Source organism: Aotus nancymaae, unplaced genomic scaffold, assembly GCF_030222135.1.
Source record: "Aotus nancymaae isolate 86718 unplaced genomic scaffold, 86718_ANA_hifiasm-v0.15.2.pri h1tg000076l, whole genome shotgun sequence".
Classification (NCBI taxonomy): domain Eukaryota; kingdom Metazoa; phylum Chordata; class Mammalia; order Primates; family Aotidae; genus Aotus; species Aotus nancymaae.
The window spans coordinates 11,843,675-11,856,499 of record NW_026988491.1 but is presented as its reverse complement, the minus strand read 5'-3'; the positions used below and the strand labels follow the sequence as shown (position 1 = coordinate 11,856,499).

The window sequence follows — 12,825 nt, the reverse complement described above, 5'->3', positions numbered from 1 at the left end:
CATGGGGGGTGACATGGTGGACAGGTGACAGGGCTTTGGGAGGGCCCCAGCAAACCAGAGACACATGTGTACTGTGGTTTTCCTCCAAACAGATGAGGAAACTGAGGCCCAGGGAGGTGAGGTGCCGACTTGCCCCAGGTCACGCTGCAGCCCAGCTGCCCAGCCCCAAGCCTCTTCTTTGGCTGAGGTTACGCCTGGAGAGGCGTGTCCAAAGCACCTCAGCCTTGCAGAGCCCCTGACACCTTGGCTGTCAGCTGTTGGTGCTGTGTCGTTCTTGTTAAGTTCTTTTGAGTAAGAAGGCAACTTAGTGAAGGGGAGGCAAGTCTGTGTGCTCCAGGGCCAGGCACGTAGCAGGGAATACATGTGGAACATGTAAGAAATGTGGGCGGGGCCGGGTGCCGTGGCTCACACCTGTAATCCCAGCACTTTGGGATTAGTGATCCTCAGGCGGATCACCTGAGGTTGGGAGTTTGAGACCAGCCTGACCAACATGGTGAAACCCTGTCTCTACTAAAAATACAAAAAATTAGCCAGGTGTGGTGGCGCATGCCTGTAATCCCAGCTACTCGGGTGGCTGAGGCAGGAGAATCACTTGCATTGCTTGAACCTGGGAGGAGGAGGTTGTGGTGACCCGAGATCACAGCCATTGCACTCCAGCCTGGGCAACAAGAGTGAGACTCTGTCTCAAAAAAAAAATTAAAAAAAGAAAGTCAGCTGGGCATAGTGGCGCACACCTGTAATCTCAGCTACTAGGGAGGCTGAGGCAGGAGAATCGCTTGCACCTGGGAGGGGGAGGTTGTGGTGAGCCAAGGTCACGGCCATTGCACTCTAGCTTGGGTGACAAGAGCAAAACTCATCTCCAAAAAAAAAAAAAGAATGAAATGTGGGCAGGTGTGCGGCTGCTTGGGCATCATGCCTCACCCAGGCAGGGCCCCTAGCCCGGACCTGGTCCCTGTTTCTCTGTGACACAGATGCAGCCATGGCCTGCTCACCCAGTGCAGGATGACACAGAGCCTGGAGTAGGTGCCAAGGAAGTGAGGGTCAGGAGCCAGCTCCCCTGGGACCCGGAGCAGCTGGTGTGCAGGACTGAGACTAACAAGACATGATTGAATGGGGGTGGACGAACACCCAGCACCTTGGGCGGGAGGACCTAAGCAGATACTGCCCAGAGCTGCCCGAGGACCTTGTGAGGGCACCAGGGCTGCCTGGCCGTGTGTGCCAAGGGCCTGGGGGTTTGGTTGACATCTAGGACACGGTGAAGACGCAGTGCTGGTGCCTCCTGCCTCCACTGCATGAACAGAAGCAGGGAGCCCAGCCGAGGGAGGTGGGGGCCTCTGGAGCTGATCCTGCTCTGAATGCATTGGCACTTGGCTCCAGGTGACGCGTTGTAAGAGGGACCTTGACAGCAAGCATGACTCGGGCAGCTGGACCCGAGGGCAGGAGGGAGTTGACACCTCAGCACAGGAAGAGCAGGTAGAGGACGCGGTGCTGTTCAGCCTGGAGAAATGGAGCGATGATAGACCGGTAGATGTCGGAAGAGCCTTTTATGGGGTACTGGCCTCGTCCCTAGTGGCTCCAGAGAGCGAGCTGGCACCCATGAACAGAAGTACAAGGAGCCAGACTTGGCTTTGTACTAGAAGAAGAAATTTCTAGCAATCAGAGCTGTTCAGGAAGGGAATCTGGGCCGGGTGCGGTGGCTCGTGCCTGTGATCCCAGCACTTTGGTAGGTGTAGGTGGGTGGATCGCTTGAGTTCAGGAGTTCAAGACCAGCCTGGGCAATGTGGTGAAACCCCATCTCTGCCAAAAGTGCAAAAAATTAGCTGGGCATGGTGGCAGGTGCCTGTGGTCCCAGCTACTTGGGAGGCTGAGACACGATGAGAATTGCTTGCGGCTAGGAGGCAGGGGTTGCGGTGAGCACCACTGCACTCCAGCCTGGGTGACAGAGCTATCTAGACTCTGTCTCAAAAAAAAAGAAAGAAGAGAATCAGTAGCTTCAAGTGGGTGCTGAGAGCCCTGTCACTGGAGGTCTGCAGGTGATGAGACATTGTCTTCCAGGGAGGAATCTTGGAAAGCCTGCCCATTCCACCAGCTCAGGCTGGCCTGGGTTCTTGGCTGTGTGGTCAAACAGCGCCAGCCATGTGGGGTTGATGTAAGATTCCAGGAACATCAAATGTCAGACACGAAGGAACCATTGGATAAGGGGCATATGACTCTCTTAGAGGCCAGGAGACTGAAGCCCAGAGGAGTTAGGTAATGTGCCTGATGTCACACAGCTCAGCATTCAATCCCAGATCCCTTCCCCACACCGTCCACAGCCTGCAGCTGGATTCATTCATTGCACTGGAAATGCAGTTAACTTACCAAGGAGTGTTCCTCGGCGAGGGTATAATCATCCCATTTTACAGAAGAGGAACTGAGGCCCAGGGAGCTCCATGAGGTGGAGGCAGTGACAGCACTAGTGTTCAGACCCCCGGCTTGAGTCTCTTCCCCAGGGGGTGGCAGGCTTTGTCCCCGAGGGCAGAGTTCCCGGCCTGATGCTGGGCTTCCAGCAGCAAGGGGCGAGGTGGCTGCCTGCCTGAGAGATCTGCCAGGAGTCCTCGGTCCTCCTAATCCTGGGTAATGGCATTGACACGGACGGTGACAATGACACCTCGGGGAGCCTTGGCCAGCCTGGCCCAGGGAAGAGCCTGTGCCAGGGCTTATGAGCTGCTGCAAATGAGATTTCCCTGGCCGAGCCTCATGTCCCTCTCCTGGGAGGCCAGGACACAGACTGCGCTTCCCCTATCTGCTCCTGGAGCTGGTGGGTGTCCCTGGAAGAAGAGTGTGGCCACATGAGTGGGAGCCCGGCATGGTGTGTTTGTGAGGCCTCCTCCCCTGGACTGAGCGTGTGTGTCTCTGTCATGTCCTGGGGTTTCTGAGGAGCCCTGGGAGCTGGGTGGTACTCACCTTGCCACGCAGGGACAAAGTGAGGCTCGGAGAGGGCCTGCGACTCACCCAGGGTCTCAGAGCCGGTCGGGTCTGCATCTTCCCTGCTGACCTCCGCTGCCTGCATCCCTGGCTGGCCTCGCTCTGTCCACCCTCTCACCCACCCTGGGGAGTTGGCCTGACCCCCCCTCAGCCCCTCCCACATGCCACAGTGCCTCGGGGGGCTCTCCCCAAGGGGGCGGGTCCAGACTGTCCTCTGACAGGGAGGCTTGGGAGTCAGCCTGCAGTGGGGGGCTGAGAGGATGTGACCCTGAGGTTCAGTGAGCCTGAGTCCAGAGGAGCCCTGATCTTGGGTGATGAGGGAACCCACATTAACAGCAACTGCTGTTCACAGAGGTCAGGCACTGTGCCCGGCTTGCCCTCCAAGAGGGGCAGGGGTGGGGCTGAGCCAGGACTCCTTGTCTTCCCAGTTCTGACTTGTCTTCCAGAGGGGCCCAGGATCTTGGGGTACCCTGGCGGGAAGGGCACACACCAGCGGGATCACTGGGTAGCTGATTACGCCTGAGGCCCAGAGAGGGGAGGCATTTGCTTTGAGTGACTCTGGGGTCTGCGGTCCTGCCTAGTTCTGAACTGAGACCCCCGCACCACCAGCTCTGCCCCAAGAGCAGCGAGTGCTGCAGGGTCTCACTGACTCTCATCTCTGCCCACGAATATTCTCATGAGAGGGGTCGGTCATCATACAGCATGCACCTGCAGACCCAGGGCCCCCCAGAAACCTCATGCACCCTGGCTGTGCAGCCGTTTCTTCTGTGGTGGAAGGAGAGAGCACCCCTTAAAGAGAGCTGCTTGGCTGGGCACAGTGGCTCACGCCTGTAATCCCAACACTTTGGGAGGCCGAGGTGGGCAGATCACGAGGTCAGGAGTTCGAGACCAGCCTGGCCAACGTGGTGAAACCCCGTCTCTACTAAAAAGACAAAAATTAGTCAGGCGTGGTGACGGGCACGTATAATCCCAGCTACTCCGGAGGCTGAGGCAGGAGAATCGCTTGAACCCAGGAGGTAGAGGTTTCAGTGAGCCGAGATTGCACCACTGGGGCAATTGGGGCCTGAAGGGGAAGACGCTCTAGGGGAGGGGTCCAGTCAGGTCAGGGCACGGGAGCACTGCTCTTTGTAGAACATGCCACCCCCATGCCTGCTTGCTTGCATGTCTGTACCCATCCTGGGCTATGCCACCAAGGCCCTGGGCAGAAAAGGCCTCTGCTTCCCACAGCTGCTCCTGCCGCTCCCTGCTCCCTCGGGCTGGTCACAGGATGCATTTTGGTGGTTCAGCCAGACCAGGTGTCATCTGTCTCCCTGGCCTCTGGGCTGCCTCCATCTATCATCTAGATAGCTCACTGCCATCGGTGCCTCTGTCTCAGACGTGCTTCCTCCTTTTCTCTCTTCCTCTGTCTGTCTCTGCTTGGCGGCCTGGATATTTTTGCTTTGCCACTATTGTCCATCCTCGCCTCTTCCCTGCAGCCCCCCTTCTTCCCGTCTCTCACCACCTGGGTATGCGGGGTGCTGTACTGTCCCCCTGCAGTATGTGTCAGAGGATCACCCTCATGGGAGGAGGGGAAGGGCACGACCTTGCCCATCTGCCCACTGGACCCTCAGCCTCAGACCTGAGAGGACAGGCTAGTGCCCCTGACGCCCACACCTTGAGTTTGTAAGCAGCTGGGCTAGGGGCCAAGTGCTGCTGTCAGCGGCTTCTTGGCCTCAGCCTCTCTGTTCCCTCTCTGGCTGTGTCAGGTCTCCATGGGTGGCAGGCAGGCAGCCCGGGATGGGGACCGGGCGGCTGACGCACCTGAGACAGGGAGATGGAAGCCTACTTCCAGCTCCGTCTGAGTCACAGGGGCAGGTGGGAGCTGGGCCCAGCCCAAGTCATCCTGGAGACCAGGAGGAAGAGGAGAGACCATGGGCGGGTCACCTTGAGGCTTAGGTGGGCAGAGCTTGGAGGCCCTGGGGTTGGGGCACCGAGGGCCTCTGCCCATCCTGGACTGTTTGGGAAGAGCTAGGGCAGGACTAGCTCCCCTCCCACGTGGGCCTCTTCTCCCATGCGCCTCCACACTCAGCCTCTTCACATCCTTCGGCAGGGTCTGCCTTTCCCAAGGCTCCAGCCAGCCTGCCTTCGCCCAGTTCCCTGGGCCTGCTGTGGGGATGCTGGTTTGAGCAACTCAGATGCGAGGAGAGGGGCCGGAGTGGCACAGATGCACACACACACACAGGTAGAACACACAGAACATGCATGTACTTAAACATGCCAACTATAACACAGATGGGTGCCTGCCTTCCCTGAGACGGCCCGACACACATGCCTTCCCACCCTCCACACACAGGCACATGCCCCAAAGCTGATGCACATGCACAAATGTGTGCACACGCGGCTGCCTGCACGTCGTCAGCTTGTACATGTCAGCACACCCCTGTGTCGGCACCCTGAGCCACCTGCATGTGCACCTGCATACAAATGCGGTCCCCAGACATTCCCCGATGAGGAGGAGGGACTACATTGGAGCAGACGAGGGTTCTCTGACAGGCCGGCTCAAGGATCTCTGAAGTGGGAAGCGTGGAGACTCAGCCTCTTCCAGTACAACCTGGCTACCTGTGGGAGGGGAAACTGAGGCTTAGAGAGGGGCAGAACTGGCCTGGGGTCCCCCAGGAGCCAGTGGCCATGCTGGCTGGGGGCCAAGGTCTCTCCAGCCCTGAGACCTTTGCATAGCACAGCCAAGGACAGAGCTGCTGTCTGCTGCCTGGGCACCCCTTCCTGCCTGGCTGCCTTGTGGCACCCCCAGGCTGGTCCTGCAGCGACTGGGGAGGTGTGAGGCTTGCCTCAAGGGTCCCGATCATCACAGCCTCTGACGTAGCATCAGCCTTTAGTCTAGCGGGCCCTGTGGACTCCCTGTTCACCTTTCACCATCCCAACCAAAAATGGCCTGCCTGGGACTTCCTGTGGGATTAACCCCCACCCCACACCCATTTCCTTCTCTGTTCCTGCCCTCTGGGGCTCAGTGCTGTAAATTGGCTTTGCTTTAATGGCAAAGACTTAGACATTGTTTTAAAGCCCCTTTCCTGGACTTTCCCAGGAGGAGGAGGAGGAGGAGAGGGAGGCAGAGGTGGCTCCTGTGAACTGTCCCCGGCTTTTTGTGTCCAAATTTCTGGATTTCTGAGACCTAATCTTCACATCCCTGGCCCCTGCCCAGGGCAGAGGGAGGGAGAACTGGGCTGTTTCCATAGTTGAGAGCACAGGGTAGGAGCCGGTGCTGGGGTCTGTCTAAAGGGCTGTGTCCAGCGTGGTGGGCAACCTGGCCAAGTCTTTCCTGGGTCTGGGACTCAGTTTCCCCACTTGGAAAGTGAGGGTTGATCCTGAAGGCCTACTGCTGTGACCCCTGGGCCGCCTTCCCTGCCCTTCTGCATCTTGGAAATGGGCAGCATGAGTCCTCGGCTTCTTCTCTCCCATCAGATGGGCCGGAAAGGGACCCGCTTTGTTAGATGTGGAAATAGACTCAGATGTTGTGGTTTGCCTAGCTAATTGGGCTGGGTAGACAGATGGGGCACCAGGCCTCCTAACTCCTGGCTTGGGCTCAGCGCCTCGGGAGCCTTGATCCTGGTCCAGGCTGTGCTGTGTTACTTGGGGCAACTCCCTGTCCCTCTCTGGGCCTCTGACTCTCCAGCCATGGAAGGGGAGCCGGGCCTCAGTCATGCTGTTCCAGAGGGCTGGCCCCCTCCCAAGGATCAAGGTGCCCCAGGGGAGGCACTCTGGGGAGATGATGGGGGTATCTCTGGCCTCCCTGAGGCTTGCCTTTCTTTCCCTTGGTGCTGCTCTGCCTGTGGGATGAGCTCTCCCCACACCCTCCCACAGCAGGAGACCCCGGCTTCTGCATCCCCTGCTTGGGGGGCCTCACAGCTGCGACATTCTGCTCCCCCTCCCCCATGGAAGCTGAGACAAGGGAATTATTTTTGGAACAAGAGCAGTTACACAACAAATGAATTATTTATCTTTTGGGCATGGAGGAAAGAAGGCATGTTGCTGAGCTTCTTAATTCTTTATCTGGGTCCAGGGGTGCCTGCTTGGGCTGGTGGACACGTGCGTAGGGGCCTGCATCTTGTGTGCAGATTGTAGGTGTGCTTGTGTGTGTGTGTAGCTGTGTACGTGTGCATGGTGTGGAGGTCTGGCTCAGGTGGGGGCATGTGGGACTCTGTGCAGGTCGGGGGATGAGCGTGGCCTCCAGTGTGCTGGGGGGGTGTGCCCACACCTATGCCCACCTGTTGCTCTCCAGTGTCCCTTCTGTGCCCACAGTCCTCAGACTCTGCCCCTACTCCCCCTATTCTTCTGTCTCCCTCCATCCCAGCCCCTGGGGCTCCTCCTGCCTCTTGCCACCCACCAAGCCTGGCTTCTTGGATGTAACAGGGACCGTAGAGTGCTTGCTGGCACAGAGGCCCTGGGACGGGGTGTGGAGAAGGGACGGGGGCGTGGGGGGAGCCTGTGCTGGAGCTTGACAGAGCTGCTCCGAGCCCTCACACTGATCTGTCACCTGCTCTCCATGCTGCCTTTCAGGAACCAGGTGCAGATGGGTCTCTTCCTTCCTGCCCCCGTCTCTCTCACGCCCTGCTCAGTGCGCGCTCTCCAGCCACCTATGGGAATCGTGTGAAGTTCTGAGCCCGGAAGCCAAGGAGGAAGAAGAGGAGGAGGAGGAGTGAGAGGAGGTCAATCCCTGAGAACCTGTGCACCTTCTCAGCAGGAGACAAGCAGCCACGCTGTGGGGGGAGCAGGCTGTGGGGCCCCCACCCTCAGCCCCAGCCAGGCCTAGTGCCTGCCGTAGCACCCCAGAAGGCCCCCAGCAGTTGGCACTAGCTGTACCCACCTTGCCTGGGGCCCTCGTGCTGGGGGTCTCCCCCAAGATGGTGGCAGCCCCGGGGAGGACTGTACTGCCAGCCCCAGCCTCTGGCCGCTAGGCACCACCCCCCAAGCCTCGCCCTGCCCCTCACTCCAGGCCCGCGCCATGCTGCGCCTGGGGCTGTGCGCAGCGGCGCTGCTGTGCGTGTGCCGGCCCGGCGTCGTGCGCGCCGACTGCTGGCTCATCGAGGGCGACAAGGGCTACGTGTGGCTGGCCATCTGCAGCCAGAACCAGCCGCCCTACGAGACCATCCCACAGCACATCAACAGCACCGTGCATGACCTGCGGCTCAACGAGAACAAGCTCAAAGCTGTGCTCTACTCCTCCCTCAACCGCTTCGGGAACCTCACCGACCTCAACCTCACCAAGAACGAGATCTCCTACATCGAGGACGGCGCCTTCCTGGGCCAGTCGAGCCTGCAGGTCCTGCAGCTGGGCTACAACAAGCTCAGCAACCTGACGGAGGGCATGCTGCGGGGCATGAGCCGCCTGCAGTTCCTCTTTGTCCAGCACAACCTCATCGAGGTGGTGACGCCCACTGCCTTCTCCGAGTGCCCCAGCCTCATCAGCATCGACCTGTCCTCCAACCGCCTCAGCCGCCTGGACGGCGCCACCTTTGCCAGCCTCGCCAGCCTGATGGTGTGTGAGCTGGCCGGCAACCCCTTCAACTGTGAGTGCGACCTCTTCGGCTTCCTGGCCTGGCTGGTGGTCTTCAACAACGTCACCAAGAACTACGACCGCCTGCAGTGCGAGTCGCCGCGGGAGTTTGCCGGCTACCCGCTGCTGGTGCCCCGGCCCTACCACAGCCTCAACGCCATCACTGTGCTCCAGGCCAAGTGCCGGAACGGCTCGCTGCCAGCCCGGCCCGTGAGCCACCCCACGCCCTACTCCACCGACGCCCAGAGAGAGCCGGACGAGAACTCGGGCTTCAACCCCGATGAGATCCTCTCGGTGGAGCCGCCGGCCTCGTCCACCACGGATGCGTCCGCGGGGCCCGCCATCAAGCTGCACCACGTCACCTTCACCTCGGCCACCCTGGTGGTCATCATCCCACACCCCTACAGCAAGATGTACGTCCTGGTGCAGTACAACAACAGCTACTTCTCTGACGTCATGACCCTCAAGAACAAGAAGGAGATCGTGACGCTGGACAAGCTGCGGGCACACACCGAGTACACCTTCTGCGTGACCTCACTGCGCAACAGCCGCCGCTTCAACCACACCTGCCTGACCTTCACCACGCGGGACCCCGTCCCCGGTGACTTGGCGCCCAAAACCTCCACCACCACCCACTACATCATGACCATCCTGGGCTGCCTCTTCGGCATGGTCATCGTGCTGGGGGCCGTGTACTACTGCCTGCGCAAGCGTCGCATGCAGGAGGAGAAGCAGAAGTCCGTCAACGTCAAGAAAACCATCCTGGAAATGCGGTACGGGGCCGACGTGGACGCCGGCTCCATCGTGCACGCCGCCCAGAAGCTGGGTGAGCCCCCCGTGCTGCCTGTGTCTCGCATGGCCTCCATCCCCTCCATGATTGGGGAGAAGCTGCCCACCGCCAAGGGCTTGGAGGCCGGGCTGGACACGCCCAAGGTGGCCACCAAGGGCAACTATATCGAGGTGCGTACAGGGGCCGGCGGGGACGGCCTGGCTCGGCCCGAGGATGACCTCCCGGACCTCGAGAACGGCCAGGGCTCGGCTGCGGAGATCTCCACCATTGCCAAGGAGGTGGACAAGGTCAACCAGATCATCAACAACTGCATCGACGCCCTCAAACTGGACTCGGCCTCTTTCCTGGGAGGCGGCAGCGGCAGTGGGGATCCCGAGCTGGCCTTCGAGTGCCAGTCCCTCCCTGCAGCTGCTGCCGCCTCCTCGGCCGCTGTCCCCGGGCCGCTGGAGCGGCCCAGCTTCCTTTCGCCTCCCTACAAGGAGAGCTCCCACCACCCGTTGCAGCGCCAGCTGAGCGCCGACGCGGCCGTGACCCGCAAGACCTGCAGCGTGTCTTCCAGCGGTTCCATCAAGAGCGCCAAGGTCTTTAGCCTGGACGTGCCTGACCATCCGGCCGCCACGGGGCTGGCCAAGGGCGACTCCAAGTATATAGAGAAGGGCAGCCCTCTCAACAGCCCACTGGACCGGCTCCCACTGGTGCCGGCGGGCAGCGGCGGGGGCAGCGGTGGGGGCGGGGGCATCCACCACCTGGAGGTGAAGCCAGCCTACCACTGCAGCGAGCACCGGCACAGCTTCCCCGCCCTCTACTACGAGGAGGGCGCCGACAGCCTGAGCCAGCGCGTGTCCTTCCTCAAGCCGCTGACCCGCTCCAAGCGTGACTCCACCTACTCACAGCTCTCCCCCAGACACTACTACTCAGGGTACTCCTCCAGCCCCGAGTACTCATCCGAGAGCACGCACAAGATCTGGGAGCGCTTCCGGCCCTACAAGAAGCACCACCGGGAGGAGGTGTACATGGCCGCTGGCCACGCCCTGCGCAAGAAGGTCCAGTTCGCCAAGGACGAGGATCTGCACGACATCCTCGATTACTGGAAGGGGGTCTCGGCCCAGCAGAAGCTGTGACCCCCTCCTCCCTGGTGAGGTCGGAGCCAGAGGGCTGGAGGCCCTCTGGGGGAAGGGTCCGGGCGGCCAGGGCGGGGAAGCAGACTCGGGGGCTGAGGCCCAGGAGAGGACGCACACGCAGACCCGCACGCACGCACGCACACACACACACACACCTGACCACCACCCGACTGTGAACAAAACAACATCCGACAATAACGGACAGGAAAACAAAGACACATCTTCCTTAAAGTTTACAAACTGATACCGAAACCAGTCGTCTTTACTGTGCTGCCCAGGGACTCTGCTGGGGGGTGCAGGGCCGGGGGCCGGCGGGGGGAGGAAGGAAGCCAGCCAAGAGAGGGTGTGGGGTCTGGGGGTCTGGGGCGAGAAACAGGTGTGTGGACCAAGAAGCCCAGGGTAGAGAGAGACTGAAGCCCCTCTGGGACAGAGGGAGGCTCTCCTCCCAAGCTGGGGGTCAGGTCTCTTGAAGATTTAGCATTAGACAGGCATTGGGCATTGTCTCCTTCCACTTTAGAGGGAGGGGGAAACTGAGGCCCGGAGAGGGGAGCTGACAACCCTAGGGTCACATAGCAGCTTAGCCTCAAGTCCCTCAACTTCCTAGCCCAGTGCTGTCCCCGACCCCCCCACCCCGCAGCTGCCTTGTGGGACCTCGCCTGCCCCATGCCCAACCCCTGACACCCCCTTCCAACCTGTGGTCCCTTGGGGCTGAGGGATTTGCGAGTCAGGCAGGTGCTTTTTCTTCCTAGAAAGCCACATGGCAGTGCCCCCAGAGCATGCAGCTGTGATTCAGAATCCTGGGGGGCTCTTGTCCCCTACGCTAGCACCCGGGAGAAGGGAGAGGGTCCTGTTGATGGGAAAGGAGCTGAGGCAGGGCGACATTCCACCAGCCCACTTCAAGTGTCTTCCTTGTGGCCCGGGAGGAGTGGGGTGTGTGGCGGCAGGCCGGCTCCCAGGACATCTCAGGTGCAGCCCCCACCCAGCAGACCCCCGCCCACCGCAGAAGTACAGCGGTGCACTGTGATGCCTGGGGGGCTGCAGGGAGGAGGTGTCATGGGGATATCCTGCCTGTCCCTGTGGCCTGGATCCCCACCTGCCTGACCCCATCATGGGATCTTGGCTCCTGTCTCAGCCGGCCAGGGAAGGAGGGCTTTCTCGCCCACCCCCTCTCGGCTGCTCTTCGCAGCCTGGCCCCCTGGCCGGAGGGGCTCCCATGTTTTCATGGCAATGGCCACTCCCCTCTTTCTGACCCCCACCCAACATCAAACAAAGCACAAACAGTGAGGCACCCTGCTGGTCTGGGAGGGGTGGGGAGCAGGCTGGGTTTGTGGTGCCCCGCCCCCGCCCAGCCATCCTCTGTCGCCATGGTAACCCTGTGCCTGGCAGTTGGTGCTGAGTGACCGTTGGGCTCTGGGGTTCTCTGACCGTTGGGCTCTGAGTCCGTTCTCTGTCCGTGTGCGCAGTGGCAGTTGGTGGTGAAGGTGGTGTGGGAGGACCAGCCTGGTGGGAGCTCCTGGGGCCAGCTCTTTTGGGAGGCAAATCTAGGGTCCTGAGACTGGGGTCTTAACCAGTCGGGATGCTTAGGGGCGGGAGTCCATCATCCTTCACCTCTGGGTGGGAGCTGGGCCGGTGGGGCGTGGAGAAGCCTGTACTAGCAACTTTGCCCGCCTGGCGACGTGCCCCTCGGCTCCCACCCACCTCAGCATGGGAGGGGGGCCTCGGCTCTCCCCACGCCCCTGCCAGAGACCCCTAACCTTGGGGCTGTGGCCCACATGGGTTTCCTGAGATTCGGAGAGTATGACTGAGGGGTGAGGGTAGGGGCTGGGGTGGGACAAGGCGGACACTGTTGGTGGGGAGGGACTGACTGGGAAAGTGCGTGCCATCCCTGGGGTGGCCCCAACCATCTTCCTGCTGGGGGCAAGGGGTCCAGGGGGACAGCGGAGGGCTGGGAGGCTCAGGCTCAGCTCAGCACCTCTCTCATCCCAACTGTGGGGTGAACGAAGCCCAGGGCTCACTTTGGGGGTGACATTTGCAAAGAAAAGACTGTTCTCCCCGGGGCGAGGAAGGGAGGGGGCGGCATGGACACTTGGAGCAGACCTCCCTCCCCCGGCCCCCCAAACCTGCCTCAACCCCTCCTCACACCCAGTCGGCACAACTGACAACAGCAAGCAGGTAGAGAAGCCAGGGGTGTGAGCAAGCAGACTCCCCGTTCTATTTGCATGACGATTTTACTGTATTTTTCTGAGCAAACATCTGTCGTGTATGTGCCAGTTTGTCCAGACTCCCCCGCCCCCTCCCTGACGCCCTCCTTTCCCACATTGCGTCTGTTGTGATCTGACGAGCAGCTCTTGAAACCCAGGGAGGGGTCAGCTCTGCAAACAGACCCAAAACAGGTGCCA

At 60.8% G+C, this 12,825-nt stretch overlaps 2 protein-coding genes across 7 annotated transcripts in view; both read left to right on the top strand.

Annotated features, from left to right (window-relative positions):
• The window catches only part of LOC105711950 (uncharacterized), a 53,094-nt gene extending 45,164 nt beyond the window's left edge, over nucleotides 1-7,930 (top strand). For all 6 annotated transcript variants that reach the window (XR_010339354.1, XR_010339353.1, XR_010339355.1 and 3 more), the window contains one exon: nucleotides 7,519-7,930. Coding sequence is in view for 3 of the 6 variants with exons in the window: in XM_064368013.1 (XP_064224083.1) it covers nucleotides 7,519-7,661 (143 nt within the window). In the remaining 3 variants the exon portion in view is untranslated. The remainder of the gene's footprint in view (nucleotides 1-7,518) is intronic.
• Nucleotides 7,931-7,963: 33 nt separating this feature from the next.
• On the top strand, nucleotides 7,964-10,736 carry ELFN2 (extracellular leucine rich repeat and fibronectin type III domain containing 2). Its single transcript, XM_064368331.1, has one exon. The coding sequence runs from the start codon at nucleotides 7,964-7,966 to the stop codon at nucleotides 10,424-10,426; it is 2,463 nt and encodes an 820-aa protein (XP_064224401.1). The 3' UTR covers nucleotides 10,427-10,736.
• Nucleotides 10,737-12,825: the final 2,089 nt, after the last annotated feature.

Bases quoted from the DNA above. Each gene is read 5' to 3' on its own strand.
- ELFN2 (XM_064368331.1), top strand. From the start codon at position 7,964: ATGCTGCGCCTGGGGCTGTGCGCAGCGGCGCTGCTGTGCGTGTGCCGG.